Here is a 26,010-nt window from a genome sequence, read left to right as displayed (position 1 = left end):
ACCTTTTGACGGTAACAAGGGCCCTTTTTCCAGGCCCCTTATGAGAAATAGATCGTTGATCCTCTCAAAGGATCATACACCAAGGCGAAAAGCAGCGTAGACGTACGTCAGAGTATCTAAAGAATCTTCAAAGATCATCTCTTCCTTTTTTATGACCTATACACGGCTTTCCCTTGGGCTCGGCATGTAAAATAGCCTCGATGCCTATCGCATTATCTATACAAATGCGTTTTGACGTATCAATCAGACTATAATGAAAACAGATTTTCGCCCAACCTATTCGGTATTGGCTTCTTTCCTAATCTGTATTCCCTCTTTCTCGTCCGATTGTCATGTACACCTCGTTACGACTTAAATCGCTAGGGGCTCCATTCAGCCACGTACATTTCTTAAAAATAAAATAAGTTCGGACACTTTATAGTACAATTCGGCGTCCCGAATATAGCATTATATGCATCGGCTCCGAATCATGTCTTTGGTCAATAGTTGGGTTGCCCGGCTCCTGTGGTTACTGCCTTACGTTCCGCTTGTTCGGCTAAGGTAGTAAAGGGAGAACTACTGTATTGTGTTTCTGGTTCATCCGGATAAACACCTCAGTAGAGAAAGCCGAAAACTGACTATCATGATGCGGCGAGAGTTGGTCAGCTATTTGGTGACTAAGTATAAATCTCTTGCGATTTGGCGATGGTTGGACTCGATGGCACCGAATAGCTGACCAGCTCTCCCGCATCATGACAGTTAGTTTTCGGCTTTCTCTACTGAGGTGTTTATCCGGATGAACCAAAAACACAATAGCAGTAGTCCTCCCTTTACTACCTTAGTCGAACAAGCGGAACGTAAGGCAGTAACCACAGGAGTCGGGCAACCCAACTATTGACCAAAGACATGATTCGGAGCCGATGCATATAATGCTATATTCGGGACACCGAATTGTACTATAAAAGTGTCCAGAGTTATTTTATTTTTAAGAAATGTACGTGGTTGAATGGAGCCCCTGGCAATTTAAGTCGTACCAAGGTGTACATGACAATCGGACGAGAAAGAGGGAATACAGATTAGGAAATAAGCCAATACCGAATAGGTTGGGCGAAAATCTGTTTCCATTATAGTCTGATTGACGCGTCAAAACGCATTTGTATAGATAATGCGATAGGCATCGAGGCTATTTTACATGCCGAGCCCAAGGGGAAGCCGTGTATAGGTCATAAAAAAGGAAGAGGTGATCTTTGAAGATTCTTTAGATACTCTGCCGTACGTCTACGCTGCTTTTCGCCTTGGTGTATGATCCTTTGAGAGGATCAACGATCTATTTTTCATAAGGGGCCTGGAAAAAGGGCCCTTGTTACCGTCAAAAGGTGATGCTGGTTGTAAGGAACCTTAAAAAATAAAAATAAGAAGAAAAAAAGGATATGAGGGTCCAGATAGGGTTGAGCCGTATTGTGAACTTTGTCTGTAATATGCCTCCGTCGTTGCCCATGGTATCTTTAGTGTGTAGTGATGTACGCGCGGTACATATGCCGCAATCCGGCTGGGGCTGAGACGGAGGCCGAATTGCTAATCTAGCTCGTGACGAGCCGGACTGTCATTCTGCAGGGTAGAACGGACTTGTTTGACAGTGTCCGGGGGCTTTACTGCCAATTTAGTATTTGGCTTGATAAGGCCACCCTGTACTTCCGCTGGGAGGGCCGCGGTGTGCTCCTCAGTATGGAGGGAGCGCTCCATGTTTCCATTGACTATTATAACACCGCGTGGTCATGGCATCTTGAGTTTTAGATAGGCATAGTGCGGGACCGCATTGAAGCGAGCGAACGCGGTTCGTCCGAGCAGTGCATGATAGCCACTGCGAAAAGGGACGATGTCGAAGATCAAGTCTTCGCTTTGGAACTTGTCCGGCGAACCAAAGACGACTTTCAATGTGATTGAGCCCGTGCAGCAGGCCTCTATACCAGGTATTACTCCTTTGAAGGTAGTTTTGGTTGGCTTGATTCTTGACGAATCAATACCCATTTTGCGGACCGTGTCCTGGTAGAGCAGGTCAAGACTGCTGCCGCCGTCCATGAGGACTCGCGTGAGGTGGAATCCACCGATAATTGGGTCGAGGACCAACACGGTCGAACCTCCATGATGGATACTGGTCGGATGGTCTCTGCGATCGAAAGTGATCGGACAGGGTGACCATGGGTTGAATTTTGGGGCGACTGGCTCTATCGCATAGACGTCCCTTAACACGCGCTTGCGCTCCCACTTGGGGATGTGAGTAACATAGATCATATTCACCGTTTTGACCTCGGGGGGAAATTTCTTCTGCCCCCCCCATGTTCGGTGGGCCAGGCTCTTCATCTTCATCCTCGTTGGGCGACCCTTTCCCCTTGTGTTCGGTATTTAACTTACCGGCCTGTTTAAAGACCCAACAACTTCTGTTGGTATGGTTGGCAGGCTTGTCGGGGGTGCCGTGAATCTGGCAAGGTCGATCGAGTATTCGGTCCAAGCTAGATGAACCGTCCTTGTTTCTTTTAAATGGCTTCTTCTGCTGACCGGATTTGGAGCCACTGAATTCGGCGTTGATCGTCGTGTCCTCGGTATTGTCATTGTTGCTCCGACACTTGTTTTTGTGTCGGGGCCTGCCGCTGCCGTTTCTGGTTTCAGAAGTGCCTGGGTCGCTGGTACTGTTGCTGCTACGGGCTAACCAGCTATCTTCGCCCATGCAAAAGCGGGTCATGAGTGCTGTAAGGGCTGCCATGGACTTTGACTTCTCTTGGCCGAGGTGTCGGGCGAGCCATTCATCGCGGATGCTATTTTTAAAGGCTGCTAAGGCTTCGGCGTCCGGACAATCGACAATTTGGTTCTTTTTAATCAGGAACCTGGTCCAGAATTTTCTGGCTGACTCTCCGGGCTGCTGGACTATGTGACTGAGGTCATCGGCGTCCGGAGGCCGGATATAAGTGCCTTGGAAGTTGTCTCTAAAGGCATCTTCCAAGTCTTCCCAGCTTCCAATAGAGTTTTCTGGGAGGCTGTTTAACTAGTGTCGAGCTGGTCCCTTAAGTTTTAGGGGGAGGTATTTGATGGCATGTAGATCGTCACCGCGAGCCATGTGAATGTGGAGAAGAAAGTCTTCAATCCATACTGCGGGGTCTGTTGCGCCATCGTATGATTCAATGTTCACGGGTTTAAACCCTTCTAGGAACTGGTGCTCCATTACCTCGTCGGTGAAGCATAGGGGGTGTGCGGCGCCTCTGTATTGGGCAACGTCACGACGCAGTTCGGATGAAGTCTGTATGCTGTTTTCGGCCCGGGTGAGGTTGTGCTTGTCGCGCCAGGCCTGATGGCCGTCTTCTCGCGCTGGGGCACGCCCCCTTGATCCATATATTGATCCGGTCTGACCGGCTCTATTGTCCAGGTCTTGTCGTAGGTCATAAGTGTATCCTGCAGCCACTGTCTCTCTGTCTTTACGGCGGGGTGGTGCGGGCTGGTGTTCGGCTTGAGTTGCCGCTCTGTCCTAGCCACGTGGTGGTCGGTCAGGTCCGTCGGTAGCGTTGCGTGTTTGCGATATAGGCTCCAGGGCCTCATCGTCGAATTGGGGTAGCAGCTTGCGCTTCGGGTAACTCTTAGTTGGGCGTTCGAGGCCGTATTCCTCGGCTGCCAGGACATTAGTCCATCTGTCATTGAGTAAATCCTGATCAGCTTGGAGCTGCTGCTACTTCTTTTTCAGGCTTCTTGCAGTGGCTATTAGCCGGCGCTTAAAGCGCTCTTATTCGAGGGGTTCCTCCGGCACGATGAAAGCTTCGTCGCCGAGGCTCGCATCCTCTTCGGAGATCGGTAGGTAGTTACTATCGTCCGAGCCCTCGTTCCCGCCAGGATCGTTGGGGTTAACTTTCCCATCCTCCCAATCATCCTGTTCGGATGTTGGCTCGATAGGGGCTTCTTGTTCTTCGGTGTTCTCTGGAGTATTATTGTCTCTGGCGCCGGTATTGCTGTCTTTTTCGCGATGCGATTTCGAGCGGTGCCGCTGACATCGACGCTTTGGTGGTGCCTCAGAAGGCTTGTCCTCGACTGGATCCTTACCACCATCGCCGTCATCCTCTTTGGGTGTGTCCACCATGTACACGTCATATGTGGAAGTGGCCGTCCTGGTTCCAGTGAACGGCGGGTTCTGGCTTTGCTCATCTACGACATCGTCGTCCATACCGTCGATGTCTTCGGAAGCGTAGTCGAGCATCTCGGTTAAATCCTGGACAGTGGCTATGAAGTGGGTGGTGGGTGGGACGTAAAATTCCCCGCTCTCAGCCCCTAGTATGGGTTGGGTGTAGTTCGGCAGTGATTCTTCTGCAATGGCGAGGGATCGCATTAAGTCCAGGGCCTCGTTTAAGAGCGAGGTTTGGACGGGGAAGCGAGGGTCCGTGGAGTTGGGCGGGACAGAAGTTTCCTGGCCGAGCTCACATGACGCGGACCTCGAGAGTTCGGAGCTAGTGTCCGGAGGCGAGTCCGGCTCTATGATAATAGAAGTAGCCTGGCATAACTCCGGGCTTGCCGGTGAAGCGATCCCCTCCGGTTCTCCGGTGTCAAGCTCTATAGCTGCAGAGTCCGGCGGGCTCTAAACTCCCGTTTTCGGACGTGGTGATGCGCTCCGAATCTAGGTCCGGAGCGGTGGTTGGGGCTGCGAACCCCTGGAAGATCAAGTCTCCTCGGATATCAATGACATAGTTCAGATTTCCAAAACTGATCTGATGCCCAGGGGCGTAGCTGTCGATCTGATCCAGGTGGCCAATCGAGTTGGCGCACAGTGCGAAGCCGCCGAATACGAAAACTTGGCCGGGGAGAAAAGTCTCCCTCAAGGCGGTATTGTTGTAGATGGTCGACGGAGCCATCGAGCCTTCTAGCGACGGCACAATGGAACTCTCAATGAAAGCACCAATGTCGGTGTCAAAACCGGCAGATCTCGGGTAGGGGGTCCCGAACTGTGCGTCTAAGGATCGAAGGTAACAGGAGGCAGGGGACACGATGTTTACCTAGGTTCGGGCCCTCTTAATGGAGGTAATACCCTACTTCCTGCTTGATTGACTTTGATGAGTATAGGGGTTACAAGAGTTGATCCACCTCGAGATCGTAATGGCTAACCTAAATGTCTAGCCTGTATGATTATGATTGCCTCTACGGACTAAACCCTCCGGTTTATATAGATACCGGAGGGGCCTAGGGTTTTACAGAGTCGGTTTACAGAGGAAGTAATCTTCATATCCGAATGCCAAGCTTGCCATCCATGCAAAGGAGAGTCCCATCCGGACACGGGGGAGAGCCTTCTATCTTGTATCTTCACGGCCCACCAGTCTGGCCCATGTAATACAAGCCGGCTCCCCGAGGACCCCATAATCCAGGAATACAAGATTCAAATTGAGTGTGGGATAATCGATCTATGAAGAGGAGCACATACAAAGGTAATTTGGTATGAAATTTCATGAAAGATACTAAGCTCAAAGTCCTAGAAATCCACTCTAGCCACATCAATTACCAGTATCTCCAAGCCCCAATACCTCTGATTTTTCCCCGTGCTACCAAGCACTTAGGGTTGTTGTCTTCATTCAATTCAAACCAAGTTTCTTATAGAGTTAGAAATGTTGTACCTTTTTGTTCTGGTGCTACCGAGTTTGTCAATTTGATACATTTCTCTATTAGCTCTGTTATCTCCGTGCAAAACATTTTGTAGCCCTGCTCGGGGTGCGTCTCTATATAGTCATGGTATATGTCCTATTACGTGTCTCGTACTTCCGAGCTACGACTCATGCCTTTTATGCGCATTACCATTAAAAAAGTTTATCTATCTACTACGATACTTCTAAGCAATTGGATTGAAGGGATGAAAAATAACTACATCAACTAATTATGCACTCTAACCCTTTGAAACAAAGTAATAGTACGTGTGTTGTTCAATTAGGTAGTAGAAACACACTACCAAAGTTTAGATAAATTAATAGCACAACATAACTCGCCATCCAGGTTTCGAACGACCATAACCGCAGGAATACTTAATCGCAGTCCAACTACTAATTAGAAAATCATAAAGAGTTTACCAATGCTATTATACTACACTACAGGAATCAGCTATTTTGCCGTCTGCCACGGCGGACGGCAAAGGCATGAACGGCGGACGGCAAAGACCTTTGCCGTCAGCCGCGGACGGCAAAAGGCTCCGGCAAAGTAGGCTACGGTAAAGAGCTACTTTGCCGTCTGCTTCCGGGCGGCTGACGGCAAAGGCCCTTTGCCGTCTACCGCAGACAGCAAAGAGAGCGGACGGCAATAATTGCGCTGTCAGTCCGTTAAGTGGCTAACGGCAGGCCTTTGCTATCCGCGGCAGACGGCAAACTTTCTAGTGTCTTTGCCGTCCGCCGTATGATGTCATCTACACGTCACTACATGGCACGCATTTGCCGTCCGCCGCTGACGGCAAAATTGTTTACTCTTTGCCGTCTGCCACTGTAGGCAAACTGACCAAATGGGTCAGCTCCCAGGAAGCACAGTTGGCTGCCACGTGGCTTCTTTGCCGTCTGCGGCTGACGGCAAAGAGCCCATTGCCGTCGGTGGCAGACGGCAAAGAGCCTGCATATTGGCTCTTTTTCTGTTTTTTATTAAATTCAACAATTTTCACAGCAAATATATATGACATATATAGATATATTTCACAGGCATTCATATCACATATATCCAGCACATAAGTTCCATACATTCATACATAAGCAAGTTCAATCCATTCATACATAAGCAAAGTTCCATCCATACATATTACATAAGCAAGTTCCATCCATCAATTCATACATAAACAAGTTCCATCCATACATAAACAAGCACTCCATAGCAAGCTAGCTTCCATGAAGTGAATGAAATCTGCAAAATGGCAAAATAAGAAAGTTAGAAATAGGTGACTAGAATAAGAAGACTAGAATAAGAAGAGTAGAACAAGAAGAAGACTAGAACAAGAAGAGTATAACAAGAAGAAGACTAGAACAAGAAGAGTATGTCATTTATGAGCTAACTTACGTGAAATGGATCATATATGAGCTAACTAAGTTGAAATGGGTCGTTTATGAGCTAGCTAAGGTGAAATGGATCATTTATGAGCTAACTTAGTTGAAATGGGTCGTTTATGAGCTAACTAAGGTCAAATGGATCGTTTTTGAGGTAACTAAGGTGAAATGGATCGTTTTTTAGCTAACTTAGGTGAAATGGATCATTTATGAGCCAACTTAGTTGAAATGGATCGTTTTTGAGCTAACTTAGGTGAAATGGATCATTTATGAGCTAATTTAGTTGAAATGGATCTTTTTGAGCTAACTTAGGTGAAATGGATCATTTAAGAGCTAATTTAGGTGAAATGGATCGTTTTTTAGCTAACTTGGTGAAATGGATCGTTTATGAGCTAAATTAGTTGAAATGGATCGTTTATGAGCTAAATTAGTTGAAATGGATCGTTTATGAGATAACCTAGGTAAGATGGGTCATTTTGGAGTTAACCTAGGTGAAATGGGTCATTTTAAAGCTAACGTAGGTAAAATGTGTCATTTAGGAGCTAATCTAGGTAAAATGGGTCATTTTTTAGCTAACTTGGATGAACTGGATCATTTATAAGCTAACCAAGGTAAAATGGGTCATTTTAGAGCTAACTTAGGTAAAATGGATCGTTTATGAGCTAACTAAGCTAATTATGCAATTTTTGACATAAGTAAGCTAAGTACAGATCGTTTTAGAGCTAACTTAGGTAAAATGGATGGTTTTGGAGGTCAGTAAGCTTATTAAGTCATTTTGGAGGAGAAGAAGCTAAGTCTAGGTCATTATGGTAAGCATTGGAGGAAATAAAGCTAAGTCTAGGTCTTTATGCATGTGTTAAGCAAAACACTAGATAAACTTACCATGATCCAGGAGGTGTAGGAGCGGGCTGGCTCGTGTCGGTAGCTGGAGAAGGATCGTGCGATGCTTGTCTGGAGTTACGCTACACCAAAGATCATTTCCAATGTCTTGTTAGCATGATGACACTCAAATGTTAAGACTAGCAAGTAATGTCCATTCAAATTAAACTCACCGTGGTCCCAGGAGCAATCACTGGCATCGGCGGAGCGGTCTGACCGGTCTTCTCGCACACAGACTGCACATTTGATTTTGACGACTTAGTCATACTAGTTAGTAATGAGACAAACACTACATGAATGTTTTGGCTAATCTGCAGAAGAAACTTACCACAAGGAGCTCGTACATGGCCCTTGCCTGCATGTCATTCCGTGCCCTCTCCTCCTCCATCATCTTTGTCGTCCTCTCCTCCAACTCCCGCTGCCTCTCCGCCGCCTCCGCCAGAAGTTTCTCCGTTCTATCTCTCTCACTCTGTATAGTAGCCTGCAACACCACTCACATGACCATTTGTAATCATTGATGGAAGCGCACACAATGTAATGGAGAAAGATAGCTGAGTACGTATCACTAACCTTGATGGCGAGTTGCACTGGCCGTTCACGAGGTCTTATCTCAGGAGCGGAGCTCGACTGGCGCGCCTTGATCTCCGGGAGAGTGCTAGGACAACGGATAAGTCCATCTCCAATGGCTATGGAGCCATGGGACCTCCCGCCACCAGATATCATCACCAGCTCTGGATCAATGGGACCCTGGCTCGGGTTAAAGTCCTCCCCTTTCCTTGCCTTCCCCTCATCTCTATATCTCACGAGCTTGTTGTGGGAGGAGATGTTGGTGAAGTTGTTTGCATCATCGAGGTCAGACTGAGAGAAAGCCTTGACTTTCTTGAAAGAGGCAGTGTGGGCCATGGCATACAGGTCGTACACCTCTGGCACCTTATCCACCTTATTGTGGCGTGCCTGAAAGAGAGAAACAATGTAAATTAGTAATTAAAGGGCTCAAGCTAGCATGATGAATGAATTGCATGAATCATGAAGCAAACCACATACCCAGTTCCGCCCGAACTGATATAAGTTGGAGCTGCCTTGATGGTGTGGCACACCTTCCATTTGGGCACGTTTGTCCTTGGCCGCGTTGTGGAGGGCTAGCCATTCTTTTGAGCACCACTCATTGACCAACACCTCCCAACAATCCATCCGATCCGCACACCATCTCGGAGGCGCCTAAGTTAGCAAATAGAAACTTGAGCGCTACGGCTAAGAATTACTAAATGAAGGAACTTAAGTAGAAGGCCTTAAGAATTACCTTCATGTACTGCTCCTTACTCAGGAACTTATCGCGGCACGCCGGCTTGGTCTTCTTGATACCATGCAAGGCGTAGTAGTCTCGAACAGCCTGCACCCGAGCCTCGTGCCGTAAGTTCTGTAGTAGGCGCTTGCAGACATTCTCGATAACATGTGCCGCGTCCTCCTCGTATCCCTCCTCACACCTGTAGAATGTCTGCAATCAAATGAGACAATATTGATTAGTACAATTAATAACTAGCTAGTTGAAGATTTTTAAATGTGTAAAGGAGAAATTACCCAGAACTTTCTGATCACCATGTCTGCCCTCGTGTCGCACAAGACACCGTCGATAATCTCATCCGGCGGGGCCGGGGCAGCCAAGTAGTGCTCCCAGCTCAATCCAAGCTCTGGAAGCCGACCCTCACCAGGCAACGTGACAAACCCCGGGAAGTTTTGCCGGCAAAGAACTCCAAGGACGGAGTTGGGTCGGCGGACACTATGATGGTGGTCCCAACCCCTGCAGCATGACAAGGCCAACGCATTAGTTATTTGAAGAAACGTGAATGCAGAAGGTACAAAAATATTAAATGCACTTACGTACCTCTCCCCATCAGGGAAAATCAACCACCTCTGCTCGCGGGTCGCCGGCACGGACGGGAGCCGTGTAGCACCACGCTGGTAGACGGTGCCCCCTCCTCCTCAATATCAGTCGGCTCCCCGCCATCATCAGCATGGCCACTCGGCTCCTCGGGCTGATCCGGCCAGGTACCCCATCCGGACGTGTGCTCCTCCGGGGTCTCGTGGGCCGAAGGCTAGTCGACCCGAGGCTCGTGGGCCCAAGACCCGTGGACCGGAGGCTCGTGGACCGGAGTCCGTGTAGCCTCCTCCTCGGACGAGTCCACCCTAGCAGTCACGTGCTCGGGTGAAACAGCTGGGGGTGGCGGCGAGGAAGGCGTCGTAGCAGTCACCCTACCTCCTCTCCCGCGACCACGTGCCCCACCTCCTCTCTTCCTACCTCGTCCCCTGCTGGGCACCGCGGTCGACGAAGAAGGGCCCGACGGTGTCGCCATACTGTCCAGCAACGCTCGGCGGAGAGGTGCGTCTGGAATGGAAGACCTCAGACCACGCGCCGATGAAGAAGGGGCCTTGGTGCGCTCCCGACCAGCGCCCACCATCTTTCAACACCTGCCATGACAAACAGTAAACGAAATTAGTACAACATAAAAAAAAGACCGACATGAATAATAATATGTGTATCACTTAAGTGTATCATCATCAAGTACAACATAAAAAATTTTAATACCTGACACTACTAATAATCTCGATCAGTATCATCAATAAATGCATAATCATCGTCATCACTATAATCAATGACGGGCTCATAGGGTTCAGTGGCATCAACATGTGGAAGGCCACCTTGACGTAATCGGTCAAGCAATGACAGGTCATCCGCAGCAGTAACCTCTTCTTGTTCCGGCTCTTCTTGTTCCTCCTCTGGGGTGATGTCGGATTCACTGTTGTTGTCTACTTCAATGTTTTGGGGTGAAGTATAGCGGTTCTTGAAACGCTTTTTGGAAAGACGTGTCTCTTGGAAGAATTCTCCTTCATATGTGTCTGGGTTAATGTGAGGTTCATAATCCTCTTCCTTTGGGGGAGATAGTCTAGCACGTGGCGGCACTTCATAAACGACATCCCAACCTTTCAGATTTGGATTAGTTTGGCAGGCCCACGGTAGATAGAATACTTGGGTCGCCTGTTGAGCCGTAATATAGACATCAGGAACATCTAAATGGGTGCTTTGGTTGATTTCAACTAGCCCTATATGTTCATGAGTCCTTCTAGTCTCCTTCGGCTGAAACCAATAACATTTGAAGACTATGACATTCGGTGGGTTTTCACCATAGAATAGAAGTTCATAAATTGCTTCAACTCTCCCATAATACTCGGTACCTCCTTCGCCGATAGCAGATACACAACAATTTGTAGACTTTCGGTCGGCCATAGATAGCTCTTTGCCATAGGTACAAAAGCGATACCCGTTGATGTCGTATTTGTCAAATGAACGGACCTTATAGTCAAAACCATTAGCGACTTGTCACAATTCGGCGTCCATAGACTCTGAATTAGCCTACAAGTTTAATATGAAAGGATTGTTGCATTACGCACAAATTAGCGAATGAAATGAAATTGTCTAATAGAAATTACCGTTTGTTTGAACCAAGAGATGAAACCGGGATAGCCGCCTCCTTGCTTTGCGAGAAGCTCATACTCTTCGACAGAATCCTTTTGGATCACTGCTCCATACGAGAATAAGGCGACGTATCGACTGTATGAAATATCCAGGAATAAGAGCAGTTCAAAGGAAATAGAAGTTGCGAAACTATGTACCGAGAACTTACTCGATGTACGGCCGCACTTCTATCAGGTTGTTGAAGATATACAACGAAATGGTCCGCCATTGTTCGTTATCCAAAGATACTGGATTTGAAACACTGGCTGGTGCGAGATTCCCTTTGAATAGGCTGAGGTTGGATCCACCCTTTTTAGGGTCGTCAGCATTGTACCGAGGCTTCGGATTATGCAAATGACGATTTTTGGCTTCGTAGTGTGCTGTCACGAAGTTTGCCGCCTCCTCAGTGATGAATGCCTCAGCCATCGATGCTTCAATTCTACGTTTATTTTTACATTTTTGTCGAAGCGTCTTCTGCATCCTCTCAGTTGGGTAGCACCAACGATTTTGCACGGCCCCCCCAATCTTGCCTCGGTCGGGAGATGCAAAATCAAATGTTGCATTGGATTAAAGAAGCCCGGTGGAAAGATCTTCTCTAACTTGCAGATCAACTCCGGCGCCAACTCTTCCATTTCTTCTAGCACGCCAGGCGATAGTTCTTTCGCACAAAGAACACGGAAGAAATAGCGGAGTTCTGCCAGTACTAGCCATTCATCCTCAGGGATGAAGCCACGCAACATCACCGGCATTACCCGCTCAATCCATATGTGCCAATCATGACTCTTGAGACCAAATATCTTCAATTTATCAAGACTGGCTCCCCTCTTTAGATTCGCTGCATACCCATCGGGGAACATCAACTGCATTTTCACCCACAAGATAATTTCCCTCATAGCTGGCCTTCCAAGATTGAACCATGCCTTTGGCTTCGTCCAGTTCTGCTTTCCTTTCGGTTCTTTCATGTTTTGTAACGGCCTATCACATAGCGCCTCCAGATCGACTCTAGCCTTAGTATTATCCTTTGACTTCCCATCTATGCCGAACAATGTACCAAAAAGTGCCTCGGCGATATTCTTCTCAGTGTGCATCACGTCGATGTTGTGTGGGCAAAGGAGGTCTTTGAAGTAAGGCAGATCCCATAAGCATGTTTTGTGAGTCCAGGCGTGCTTAGAATTATACCCCTTGAAGTACCCTGGACGCTCTGGATCTGGCTCGAGAGCGTTTAACTGATCCAGGGTCTGTTGGCCTGTCAATGCAGGTGGTGCAGAGTTTTTGACAACTCTACCTCTGATGAAGTTCTTCTTGTCTTTCCTGAACTTATGGCGAGGATTCAGGAACTGTCTATGCATGTCGAAGCAAGAAAACTTGCGACCGGCCTGAAGCCAACGAAACTCAAGAGCTCCCTTGCATGTGGGGCACGGGAACCTTCCATGCACACACCAGCCAACGAATAGCGCAGACGCCGGCAAGTCATGCGTCGAGTACATGTACCAGACACGCATTATGAAGTTCCGTTTGCTATAGGCGTCGTATGTCTTGAACCCATTATCCCAGGCTTCTTGCAATTCGTCCTTAAGCGGCTGCATGTACACATTCATATTTTTCCCCGGATAGTTGGGCCCTGGAATTATCAATGTCAGGAAAATGTTCTTTCTTTGCATAATCTGTCCGGGGGGGGGGGGAGATTGAGTGGAAAGACAAATACGGGCCAACAACTGTATTGGGCTGCCGTCATACCAAACACACTGAACCCATCCGTGCTGATGCCGACTCGAGGATGCCTCGGATCTGCCGCTTTGTCACCATGTAATTCATCAAACTTTTTCCACGCAACACCATCCGATGTGTGTACAATCATCAGATTCCCATCTGCATCTAGTTCGGTTCTTTTGCCCGTTTTGTGCCATGCCATCTGTCTGGCCGTCTCTTCGACCATGAAAAGACGTTGAAGTCTTGGTACGATTGGCATATACCGAAGAACACTAATGGGGATTTTGGTCTGTGTCTTCTCACCCATACCGTTGTCTACCACAACATACCTGGAAGACTTGCAAATGGGACAATAGTTCAAGTCCACATAGTCAAGCCTAAACAAGACACATCCTTTCTCACAGGCATGTATCTTATCATAGGGCATCTTCAGTGCACGGAGGATTTTGTCCGACTGGTACAGGTTTGCAGGCATTACATGGCCTTTGGGTAGAAAGCGTCCAAATACTGTCATCATTGCATCGTAGCATTCTCTGCCCAAGTTGAACTGAGCCTTCAGAGCCATTACTTGTGAGATGGCATCCAACTGACAAAGCTCAGTGTGCTCATGGAGCGGACGTTTTGAAGACTCCAACATTTCATTGAAGGCCTTTGCAGATTCCTCCATCTCCTCGTCCGAATCCCGAGCATCATCGAAGTCTTGCACCATGTTTTCCATCCCGGTACCATGCTCGTCGGTGCGACGACGGTCCACCTCAGCTCGGTCACGTTGGGCAGACTCACCATGAAATGTCCACACCGTATAATCGGGCGTAAAACCACTCTTCTGCAGGTGTTTGCCCATTTCAGCCTCTGTCCTCTTTTCCCAATTGCCGCACCGTAAACAGGGGCACCAGGTTTTCCTCTGGCCATTTGCAAATGCGGCTCGCACAAACCCCTTGGTTTTTGTGAACCATTCAGTGCTCCATTTGTTCTGACCAGTGTGACCGGTGTACATCCACGCACAATCACTCATCTTGACTTTCAGAGCTACTAGACACACAACAAATATATATATATATATATATATATATATATAATTCACCATGTATATATTCATCAGTTGATCTACTTTGTCAATTTTATTACGTCCATGCAACCTACACTCTAATAGGTAATGATAGGTCCTAATCCCACCCGAGTATGTTTAGATTGGGTTCATTTTCCTATGCTATGCTCCGGATCCTACGCAAAATTTCGGCAGCACCTCCCCGCTGTTCTCCTGATACACGTCTCTGCAATAAACAGAGAGGATGTGTACCCGGAGAACAACAGGGGAGGCACTGACGAAACTTATGCGTCAGATCCGGAGCAAAGCATATGGGACAACGAACCCAATCTAAACATACTCGGGCCGTCCATGGATAGCGTTGGACAATTCGAAAGAATCAAGGTTATAAATATGCAAATGCATGCATATTTATAACTATGACGCTTTCGAACGGGAGACACATATTGGTTACGCATACTGATGATTGAAGACACATATATAGCTAGCTATCAAGTTTCATCGGCACGAACACCGGAACAGAGCAAATAATTAACGGTGGAGGAGGACATGTCATTTGTGCTCACCCACGAACGAAGGGGCAGAGCTCGTCAAACGCACGGCGAGGTCGTCGACCACCAAACCTCGCAGCGATGAAACAACTGCACATTTAAATCTACCCGATCAACACAATTATATATGATGTTTTCATAACAAAATCGAAAAATATATGACATAACTAATAATTCACAAATATATGACCCTGTCAGGGTGTCGGGGTCGGGGTCGGGGTGTGGGTCGGGGTGTGGTGTCAGGGTGTCGGTGGTCGGGGTAAGGGTGGGTATGGTGTCAGGGTGTCGGGGTCGGGGTGTCGTGCCGGGGTGTCGTGTCGGGGTGTCGTGTCGGGGTCGGGGTGTCGTGTCGTGTCGGGGTGTCGTGTCGTGTCGGGGTGTCGTGCCGGGGTGTCGTGTCGGGGTGTCGCGTCGGGGTGGGGGTGTCGGTCGTCGGGGTCGGGGTGTCGGTGGTCGGGGTGTCAGGTGTCGGGGTGTCGTGTCGTGTCGGGGTGTCGTGTCGTGTCGGGGTGTCGTGTCGTGTCGGGGTGTCGTGTCGTGTCGTGTCGGGGTGTCGTGCCGGGGTGTCGTGTCGGGGTCGGGGTGTCGTGTCGGGGTGTCGCGTCGGGGTGGGGGTGTCGGTCGTCGGGGTCGGGGTGTCGGTGGTCGGGGTGTCAGGTGTCGGGGTGTCGGTGATCTTCTTCTTCTCCTCCTCTCCTCTAGCTTTCTCCTCCTCCTCCTCCTCTCCTCTTTCTTCTTCTTCTTCTTCTTCTTCTTCTTCTTCTTCTTCTTTCTTCTCCTCCTCCTCCTCCTCCTCTTCTTCTTCTTCTTCTCCTTTTTCCTCTTCTTAAACCTAGCACTAAGTAACCTAAAACAAAACAGGAAAAAACTACACCTAAACCTAGCTATTCTTCTTCTCCTCCTCTTCTTCTAATTATTCTTAGTTTTTTTCATTACTAAACATAAACCTAAAACTAAACTAAACCTAAGACCAAACTAAAAGTAATCTAAACTAAACTAAATATAAAACCAAACTAAAAGTAATCTAAACTAAACTAAATCTAAAACTAAACTAAAAGTAATCTAAACTAAAAAATAGAAAAAACAGAGAAAAAAAAGGAGAAGAGGGGTGCGACCGGGGCTCACCTGCGGCAGGGGTGGGGTTGCTCGCCGACGGAGGGGCGCTGGCCGGGCGATGGTGGCGACGGGGCCACAACTCTGGGGCGGCGGGGGTGGCGCTGGCCGGGCGGAGGGGTGGGGGGCGACGGGGCGGGGGGGGCGACGGGGCGGAGGGGGCGACGGGGCGAAGGGGTGGGGGGCGACGGGGCGGAGGGGGCGACGGGGTGGAGGGGGCGACGGGGCGAAAGGGTGGGGGGCGACGGGGCGGAGGGGGCGACGGAGCGGAGGGGTGGGGGGGGGGCGACGGGGCGGAGGGGGCGACGGGGCGGCGGGGTGGGGGGGGGGCGACGGGGCGGAGGGGGCGACGGGGCGCGGCGGGCGGCGGGGGGCGGGGGCGGCAGCGGCGGCGGTGGGGTGGGATGTGGTGGCAGGGCGCGTCGGCGAGGAGAGAGGGAGAGAAGACAGAGTAACGGGCGCAGGGGGGTACGGGCCGTTAGGTACTCTCCTCTTTGCCGTCCGCCAATCTTTGCCGTCCGCCTTTATGTCTCTTTGCCGTCTGCTAGAGGTGGGGCGTTAAGTTTTTTCCAAACGGGCGGGGGGTGGGGGCCACCTCTCTCTTTACCGTCTGCCAGCGGACGGCAAAGATTCTTTGCCGTCTGCTAGCGGACGGCAAAGAGCTCGCAGATGGCAAAGACCTGTTTTGTCGTCTGCCATTTCTTTGCCGTCTGCTTTTGGGTAGCTGATGGCAAAGAGCTTTTTTGTCGTCAGCTAGCAGACGGCAAAGAGCTGGCAGATGGCAAATTAGCTGATTCCAGTAGTGCTATACCAACGTGGGCAGCCTGTTATGTTATTTGCCCTTCCACTCTTCTTTCCTTCCTATGTTTACCCCTAGCAAATGTATATTAATAGTAACTTAAGCGTGTGCTTGCTCTTATACACGACAATATTAGACGACTCAACGATATTTAAACCACCTAAGCACTCATAAACAAACTTTGGAAGAGTCCGGATATTTCTTTTGCGGATGCACAATAAGAACTATTATAAATAAAAAGCATTAGTGCAGATGGATATTTATTTTTAAAAATCGTGCACGCTCATTTTAGCACTCTTCCTGTTGTTACGTACCCCGTCTAGTCCTTTTTACTCTGCATATAAGATTTGTCTGAAGTCAAACTTAGTAAATTTTGACCAACTTTATAAAAAAAACATCAACATTCATAATATGAGACCAGTATCATTAGATGCGTCATGAATTTATTTCATATTGTATAATTTTAGTACCATAGATGTTGATATTTTCTTCATATAAATATGATCAAACTTTACGAAGCTTGACTTTAGGAAAACCTTATATGTGGAGTAAAAGTGACCGAGGGAGTACTCAATGCGAGGCCAAGACCAAAAACTAAGTTCATTCTGTATTCGCAGTTACGTGCTTTAGGCACTTTTTTCGCCTTGCTGAAACAGGCACCTCAAATCAAATGCCAATATAGGGTGACAACATGGTATTAGATATTACCATTACCACCGTATACTTTTTTTAGAAGAATTATTATTATGTACCGGAGGCCTTTTTTGTTTGAAAAACTATTTGTTTTGAGAATTTTGACGAAAATAGGATAGAAAGGAATTTTTGTATTCGGAAAAACGATGGCACGGCACCGCAGGCACCCAATGAGACCGCGCGGCGCAGCGGGACGAGGCCATAAAACCCCAGCAGCACGGCCCACCACGGGGTCGCCGCCCACATAGGCAACAGCCAGCCCTCCCCCCACACGCCCCCTTCCTTCCTTCCCAACTCCCCTCTCTCTCCCCACGCCTAAACCACACCGAATCCAAACCCTACGCCCTCGCCTCCGCCGCCGACCCCGCGGCCCCCCCCCCCCCCCCCCCCCCCCCCCCCCCCCCCGCCCGGCCGCGCCACCAACTGATCGCCGGCCCCCTCCCCGCCCCAGCCCCCCGCGCCGCCGCGCCGCGCCGTTCCTGTGGCCGGCAGGGCAGCGCGGCCGCCGGCATCTAGGCGCCACCCCCCGCGGCCGGCCGCCCCCTTTGATGTCTCCCGCCCGCCGCCTCGGCTCCCTCTGCTCCCAGGCGGCTCCCCGCGCGGTCAGCTCCACCCCCACACCCGCCCAGTGCACGGTCCCCTCGCCGCAGCGGAGATGAGCGGCGCCGACAAGGTATAATACATCCCATCCATCCATGCATCCGCTCGCCCGGGCGTTCGTGCGCATTCACATTGATTAATCGCGTGGTTTAATTAGTCCTCGATGCTGCCGCCGCGCTCTGGCGCCGCATTAATTACGGCGGGGACGGTTTCTGGTTGGGTGGCCTGAGTGAATTGATGCGGTTTTGCCGTTTTGGAGCACTGGCTAGCCTGGCTGATGTGATGCTACCGCGTGTGTGAAGCATGCTTGCGGCACTAGATGCCGTAGCACTGATGATGTAGGCTTATTTGGTGGTTACCTAGACGATCAGTGCTTTTAAGTGTTGTTGCTTGGAGGTGTGCGGAGTACACATTATGGAAGTGTGTGTGATCAGATGGGATCCAGAGTTGAGTTTCCTTAGGCCAGACAGCCGGCGTGAAAGTCGTATAGAAGCGGTTAAAGATACACTTTTTCTAGCAATGTTAACACTGATATCTTGCTATAATGGTTGTTTGGACGCTATACAAGCTGCTTTACTGCTCAAAGTTTTTCAGGTACTCATCATAGTTTCTTCTGTATAACGCAGGTTGTGTTGTTTGGGTCCTTCACGGAGGATGAGACTAAGTTGTTCCAGGGGCAGCCTGCTAAAAGTGAGGAGAAATCATGGGCACTGCCTGAGATCCAGTTTGGATCACTGAATTTTTCTGTGCTTAGTTTAGAGAAAGTGTCGAATGCTATCACTGAAGGCTCTGCCCATTCTCCAAAACCAACTTATGGCCATACAAAGGATCTCGCTGGCAGTAGTAAGAAGGAAGCTGTAACCTCTACCTTACCAAATGGTGGGCCAGTGCTGTTCAATGGATTTCCTGCCGAAGTTTCTCCCAATAATGGGATTCTGAAGAATGTGAAGTCTGAAGCTTCGGTTCCTTCATCTGGGCCTGTCAGCAATTTAAAGGAGACCAAAGCAACGGTTGCTTTAGCTGGCCCTGTGAACAATGTAAAGAAGACTGAAGCTCCAGTTCCTTCAGCTCGTCCTGTCAACGATGTAAAGAAGAATGAAGCTCTGGCTCTTTCACCTGGGCCGATCAACAATGTAAAGAAGGAAGCTACGGTTCCTTCAGCTGGGCCTGTCAACAATGTAAAGAAGACCAAAGCCACATCTCCTTCAGCTGGGCCTGCCAACAATGTAAAGAAGACTGAAGCCACGGCCCCTTCAGCTGTGTCTGCCAACAATGTGAAGAAGGCTGAACCTACGGTTCCTTCAGCTAGGCCTGCCAACAATGTGAAGAAGGCTGAAGCTACGGTTCCATCACCTGTGCCTGTCAACAATGTGAAGAAGGCTGAAGCTACAGTTCCTTCACCAGGGCCTGTCAACAATGTGAAGAAGGCTGAAGCTACGGTTCCTTCACCCAGGCCTGTCAACAATGTGAAGAAGGCTGAAGCTACGGTTCCTTCACCTGGGCCTGTCAACAATGTGAAGAAGGCTGAAGCTACAGTTCCTTCACCCGGCCCTGCTAACACTGTAAAGAAGACTGAATCTGTGGTTACTTCAGTTGCGCCTATCAAGAGCATCAGCAGTTCAACACCAATTGAAGGGCTAGGGCCGCACAATGATGGTCTCAGATGTACAGAAAGCAGCAGTTCAGCTATGTTAGTAACTGAGAATGGAAGCACAGGTGCTGATGCACCTATTATTGCAGCTCCAGCAGATGAGTCAGTCACAAGTTTAAATAAGGAAGCCTATCAGAATAAGCCGTTGCTTCCTCATGGTTTGAAGAATACAGGAAATATATGCTTCCTGAATGCAACTTTGCAGGCTTTCCTTTCATGCTTCCCTTTTGTTCAGCTTGTACAAGACCTGAGGAACCAGAGTATACCCAAGGTACTACTACGTAAATGAATCAATTCAATGTCCTCTCTGCTGATTTCACTGGCTTTTGTTCTGACTACTGCTAATTTTAGGCTGGCTACCCTACTCTGAGTGCATTCATTGAGCTCCTCTCTCAGTTTGATGTACTTGACGAGTCCACTATGAAGAAAGACGAGAGGTTTGCTTTGGTCGCTGCAAAAGTAATCAATCCTACCATGTTCGATCAAGTTCTGAGAAATTTTACTCCAGATGTACCGGCTGGAACATCTGCTCGGCCAAGGTAAGTTGTTGACGCTGTTCTTGGTTATTATTTTTTTAAGTGAAATTGATGAAATGTGACGCTAATTGTTTGGCTGTCATAGGTACTACTTGAGAATAGCATTCTTTTTTCGTGTTTGTGCTTATTTTTAGCATTTTTTTGTATAGCAAGACATGAATCCCATCAGTATCATAATGTATCCTGTTTGTCCTTTACTGGAAACCAAATTTGACATTGAAACTATAACTAATGCTTATGAGCATGATGACTTGCACTAGAATCAGAAGCTTCCCAGTAATATCTTATTCTTGAAACTTGTGGAACATGAAACTGAGATAGATGCCATCTTAGCTTGAAATTTGTTCAAACAATATATTTTGCTGCATTGAATGCATGGACATTATGCATGCTGCTCTGATTTTGTGTTAGTGTAAATATCATGCGTTAAATTTTTATTTTCCTAGTAACAGGGCTTCGATCGGGAAGGTTGTCTTTAAGCATTGTTTTCGTTCTAGTAACCAAGCGGCGCATGTGCTAGCTAATTTCTGTTATTGTAATAAGACTTCTCTTAGTTGTACGGATGAGCCTCTGGGCTGTCTGGTCTCTCATCTTGTGGACGATGTAATGCCTATCTTAAGTCGATAAAGCTAGCCATGATGGCCTTCCCTAAAAAACAAAAATAATTCAGTTTATGATGCTTTGCATTTCTGCAGACAAGAAGATGCCCAAGAGTTTCTAAGTTTTGCCATGGATAGAATGCATGATGAACTGTTGAGGCTTAATGGCAATGGTTCAAATTCAAAGGAAGGTATGGTTGTTTCTTCTGATGATGACGATGCCTGGGAGACTGTAGGTAGGAAGAACAAATCTGCAATCATGAGAACGCAGAGTTTTGTTCCCTCCGATCTAAGTGCTATTTTTGGAGGCAAGCTGCAAAGTGTAGTGAAAGCTGCAGGTAACTATTTCTTGTGCTGAGAAATTTCAGTCATTTCCTTTTAACTCTGATCTATCAGCTAGATGCCCTTTTGGAAAGGTTTTGTCTCCTGATTCTAGCTATATTTGTGCTTGTGTAAAGTTTTCCGTGGAAATACTAGTACCTTAGCTTATAATAGAAATGATGTTTCTTAAACATGCAGAAGTGCTGTCAAGGAAAAGTCATTTTTGCTTATCCTTGAACTTTAAATAAAAACACGTCAACTGTTCATTTGTGCTAAGTTATCATTGTTGTCAGAAATCCTGCATTAGATTCGTGTCGGTTATCTGAAGCAAATTCTCACTGTAAATTGAAATCATTAGCGTTGTTGGCAAAAATTGAGGGAGTTTCAGTTATGCAGTTTCTTACCCTCATGTTGTATCTTCTTTTCGGATCTATTATAGGTAACAAAGCGTCAGCAACCGTTCAGCCTTTCCTGCTGCTCCATCTTGATATATTTCCAGATGCTGTTCAAACGCTTGACGATGCACTTCATCTGTTTTCCACCCCTGAATCTTTGGAAGGATACAGAACAACTGCTGGAAAGGTTCTTACTGAAATCTGTGCTCAGTAGTTTTGACTCCTGAATTTTGCAATTACTTAGCTTGTCAGAGAATTTGCTTACATTATTTCAGAATTATATTACATATAAGGGACATCATGCATTCTGCATTAGCGCCATTCGCCTCTGATGCATTATATATTATAAACTTCCTGATTAGTTGGTTGGTTGCCTTCTTTGATGTAAATCTTAGTATTCTGTTGATGCCGCTATAAGCTGAAACTAGGTTGTTGAACTATACCTCTGTACTATACACCTCCTCAGCGCAACAGTATGCTTCTTGTCACAATTATTATCCTTTTGAAATCAGCTATAATATGGACTGATGAAACTTGATCTTGCAGGCCGGAGTGGTGACAGCTAGGAAATCATTCAAGATACACGAACTTTCAAAGATAATGATACTGCACTTGAAGAGGTTCAGTTATGGAAATCGTGGGTGTACTAAACTGTACAAGCCACTCCACTTCCCTCTTGAACTGGTCCTTAATCGGGATCTGCTGAGCTCACCATCATCAGAGGTGATAATCTCCTTGATACTCTATTTTATTATTGCCAATATAGTTGGTGTATCTACTATTTGATCACTTTTGTCCCACAGCGTGTGGGATTAGACTTCTTTATACGTTTATGCAACCCTTTGTAAAATCAGATGTAACAGCTGTTTCTTGGATACACATTGATTACTTCATCTAACATCCCACCTTTGGTCGAGTGCAGGGTAGAAGATACGAGCTTGTTGCAACCATCACTCATCACGGGAGCGGCCCGTCCAGGGGCCATTACACCGCTGATGCGAAGCGTGACGGTGGGCAGTGGCTTCGGTTCGATGACGGCCATGTCATGCCCATCAACGTGAACAAGGTCTTGCATAACCCAGCGTATATCCTGTTCTACAAGCAAGTTTAAGTCTGGTGTTGCCATGCGGTTGATTGCCCCCTTCCTCTCATTGCTGGAACAGTGAGTTATACTGTCTAACTATGGTTGTGTTAAATGGTAGCTGCCGTGTAACCGCAGAATCGAGTGTGTCAAGTACTACCCTGGTTGCGTGACCCTATTTATATATATGCCTGGTAACGTAGTGATGAGGGGGGTGGGCTTTCCCGCTCAGCCCATTTTTGAGGTCCTGTAAAATGCACCTGCTCATCTTGGTAACCATGAGGTTGCTATTCATCCTTTGTGCTCGTGTTATGGTGATGTGATGTGTGCACTTCTTTACATTTTAGGCGACCTATAATTGAAAGTGGCCAGTCTTGGGCTGTCTCACTCACGATTGGATGACCGACCATGCACCATTTCTTCTGGAAATGCCGGCATCTGGGTTTCGCCGATCTCAAACCTTTAGCAACCAAAGAGAAAGCCATTTCTTCTCGAAAAGCCGGTATCTGGTTTTTGTTGATCTCAAACCTTTAGCAACCAAAGAGAAAGAACAATTGCAAGAGTCACTGGTCAATTTGGCAAAGCTTGAAAGCGTTTCCAATTCAAGGTGTTGAATCCTGGTCATCAGTTCTTCCAGCAGCCAAACGTCAGTGCTTTATTATTTGATCCATGGCATGTATAGTAGACTTTGAACAACGACCTGCTGAATTCGTTCTCTCCATACGTGCAGACCACTAACCCATTCAAACTAGTATCCACTTGCGCTGTGCTTGGCTGGGTGGCTTGACTTTGGTACTACCTGACGGTTGATATCTCGTGACGGCCAGTGTTCTCCTTCCTGCTGCTTATTGCTTTCCTTCCACTTCAGACAACCATACATTGACACATGCACTCTTGCAGCATCTTAAATTGTAAGCTAAGGACTTGTACAATGCAAGGCGTTTAGGAAGGTGCTTATAGAGAAATAAACCAGTGTTTATTTAAGCACCGGTGCTTATTTGGTCTCTCAAGTAGAATTAGGCACTGGTGCCAGAAAAACCCGGTTTGTTTTTCTAAGCACCCAACATTGTACAAGGCCTAATGTTGTTAGAAGATCAAGTAGAATGCCTGTATTTCCAAGCTGCCATGCCTGTGATGCAACCGCTCATTCAAAAAGAGAGGCATGGAGAATGCAGGGCTCTGGCCCTGTTTGTTTCAGCTTCAATTGGCTTCGAATCATATGGGGTTTTGCTTCGCGACTGAAGTAAGCTTGGACGTGCTTTAGGCAATTGCATTGAGAATGGTCCGAATCTAGATTGATTTTTCCTTCTAGAATCTTTCGTCTAAAGCTGAAACAAACAACCTAGGCCTCTATCGGAGATGAATCTAAAAGCAGCTTCTTGTTCGCCTCTACTACCTGTTGTACATAGGTATCTTGCTCAATAAAGGTGTTTTCCTCTTATGCGCAGAGGACAGAGTGATCTCTGCCGGATACCTTCTTGATCAATTCACTTCCGATTTAAGCTCTTGATGGCCAAATCGGACAAAGGGATCTCCCTCGGAAACCTTCTTGATCAATCACTTCCATGTTAAGCTCTTGATGGCAGAATCAACCAAAGCGATCTCTCTCACCTTCTATTTTAAGCCCTTCATGGCAATCACAGACAGTGAAGAATCGTGCACAAAATCAGGAAAAAACACAGTGGAAGCAATCCAAAAGAGAGAAGCACTTGAGAAAAGGTCTAGCGTTGGACCTGATTACCATCTCATCATAGATTACACATGATCTTTTGTTTTTTTTGCTTTTGTTCTTGACCCATTTCTGAACACGGGAGGGAAGCTACAAGGGAAGGGAAATCACTAGCTAGCAAGCAGGGGCCTGCAGTTTGTTTTCCCCTTCATTTTTCAGCTGTATACACAGATGCAGGGAGAGACTAGACTGAACCCGACTGAACTGAACTCAAGGTTACACTACACAGCAGCGGCGGCGGCAGCAGCACTCGTTTAGCTCTAGCGAGGCTGGTGGATGGCGCGGCGGGCGGCACCGCCGGCCCTGGGGCTGACGTGCTGCGCTGGCTTCTCGGCGTGCCTCATCGGCGCCCAGGCTGCTGCGGGGCCGCCGCCCCTCGGCGAGTTCAGGCTCAGCGTCTTGAACACCGCGTCCATGTCGCCGCCGAACCCTGCAAATTCAGAGCGATCCCGGTGAGCTTCCCGCTGCTGCTATACTGGCGAGGAGGAGGAGACGGTGAGAGGTGTCCGGAACAGTACCTGCTGGTTTGTAGTGGTAGAAGTCGGGCTGGGGCTGGGGCGACGGCGGGGAGTAGAAGAGGTCGTCGGCGTCGAGCAGGTCAACGGAGTCGTCGGGGAGGAGGGCGGCGACGTCGTCCACGTCCACGTTGTCGGCGAGGTCCTCGTAGAGCTGGTGCTGGCGGAACCAGTGGTCGCGGAACCAGGCGGTGGTCTTGACGAGCTCCCACCACTCGGGCGAGTAGTCCTCCACCTTCTTGAACGCCGCCGGGATGAACATGGGCGCGTCCGGGTTCAGCGCCGACATCGCCATGGTGCTCATCCTCTCCCTCCTACTGATCATCGCAAAGCAAAAGCAAATCAGCCTCGATCATCAGCTACTCAGCTCCGGCCATGTGGTACTGGATCAGTACAACTACGTCAAGGTCGCCATAGATCTGTGGAGAGAGCATCACGGCCAATTCTCGGCGTTCTTGCTTACCTTTTGCGCTGTTCGTCGGTCGGTCGTCGGGGCGGACGCGTCCGGGACGAAATATCTCTCGCGATTATCTGGGTGGAGACGGGTGGGATTTCTGGGGTGTTTCGCCGTGCCCGTGCCGGGTGGGGGGGAGGGGGTGTTTATAGGGGGTCGGGGCGCACTGGCGCCGAGCCGGGACGTGTGCGGTGGGTCGGGTCGGGGGTGGGGGCGGCTCCGGGGTGGGTGGGTGGGGGGGACGGCGACGGGTCGGCCTGGCTTCTTCCGTGACGCGGTGGGGCGCGGCCAATGGGAGGGAGACCACTGGCGCCGTGGTGTACACTGCGCGGGGTGGATTTTCTGTGGGCGCCGCGGCGGTGGAGCGCTCATGGGTTTGGCTTGGCTGGAACGGCCGGAAGCTTCTGCCTTCCCGCGGACGGTTGTTTGGTTGGTTTGGGGCCGAGTCAAACGCACTCGACCCGCCTGTCGGTCGTAATTTGCGAACCATTTTTTATGCGTCAAAACCTTTTGGAAATAATCAAATAATCCTGTGGAGTACGCACCGCTTGATGTGAAAGCATGCAGACGAGGAGTTCGGCGGATTTGTCCAAGGGCAAGCGCCATGAACACGACCTTTGTTATTATGTATGTACTCCTATGGAGTATGTACGCATACTTTAACAATAAGAGCATTGTTTTTAAGCTAGCATCAGGGTCGGCATCAGGAGCAAAACCACGGATGAATAGTCACATTAGATCGAGCGCTTCACTTTCACGTACGAACAAATGCGTCGCGATCCAAAACCGGAACGTCTACACTGACTGCG

At 48.4% G+C, this 26,010-nt stretch overlaps 2 protein-coding genes across 3 annotated transcripts; one reads left to right on the top strand and one right to left on the bottom strand.

Annotated features, from left to right (window-relative positions):
• Positions 1–17,544: 17,544 nt before the first annotated feature.
• On the top strand, positions 17,545–22,802 carry LOC109744530 (uncharacterized). The gene is made up of 7 exons (XM_020303665.4): positions 17,545–17,993; positions 18,547–19,842; positions 19,923–20,110; positions 20,803–21,044; positions 21,467–21,609; positions 21,969–22,145; positions 22,345–22,802. Exons 1-7 carry the CDS (start codon positions 17,976–17,978, stop codon positions 22,531–22,533), a joined length of 2,253 nt encoding a protein of 750 aa, XP_020159254.3. The 5' UTR covers positions 17,545–17,975; the 3' UTR covers positions 22,534–22,802.
• Positions 22,803–24,212: 1,410 nt separating this feature from the next.
• On the bottom strand, positions 24,213–25,664 carry LOC109744531 (protein EARLY RESPONSIVE TO DEHYDRATION 15). 2 transcript variants are annotated; one of them, XM_020303667.4, is made up of 3 exons: positions 25,211–25,664; positions 24,751–25,061; positions 24,213–24,662 (listed from the first exon to the last, which is right to left on the bottom strand). In XM_020303667.4, the coding sequence occupies exons 2-3, from the start codon at positions 25,049–25,051 to the stop codon at positions 24,493–24,495; spliced, it is 471 nt and encodes a 156-aa protein (XP_020159256.1). In that variant the 5' UTR covers positions 25,052–25,061; positions 25,211–25,664; the 3' UTR covers positions 24,213–24,492. The 2 variants fall into 2 exon arrangements, with proteins under 2 accessions (XP_020159256.1, XP_020159255.1); XM_020303666.3 differs by having other exon boundaries at positions 24,751–25,064; positions 25,211–25,338.
• Positions 25,665–26,010: the final 346 nt, after the last annotated feature.

Source organism: Aegilops tauschii, chromosome 2, assembly GCF_002575655.3.
Source record: "Aegilops tauschii subsp. strangulata cultivar AL8/78 chromosome 2, Aet v6.0, whole genome shotgun sequence".
In the NCBI taxonomy this organism is placed as follows: Eukaryota; Viridiplantae; Streptophyta; class Magnoliopsida; order Poales; family Poaceae; genus Aegilops; species Aegilops tauschii.
Note: the sequence above shows the minus strand (reverse complement) of the source record. Positions and strands in the feature narration are given on the sequence as shown.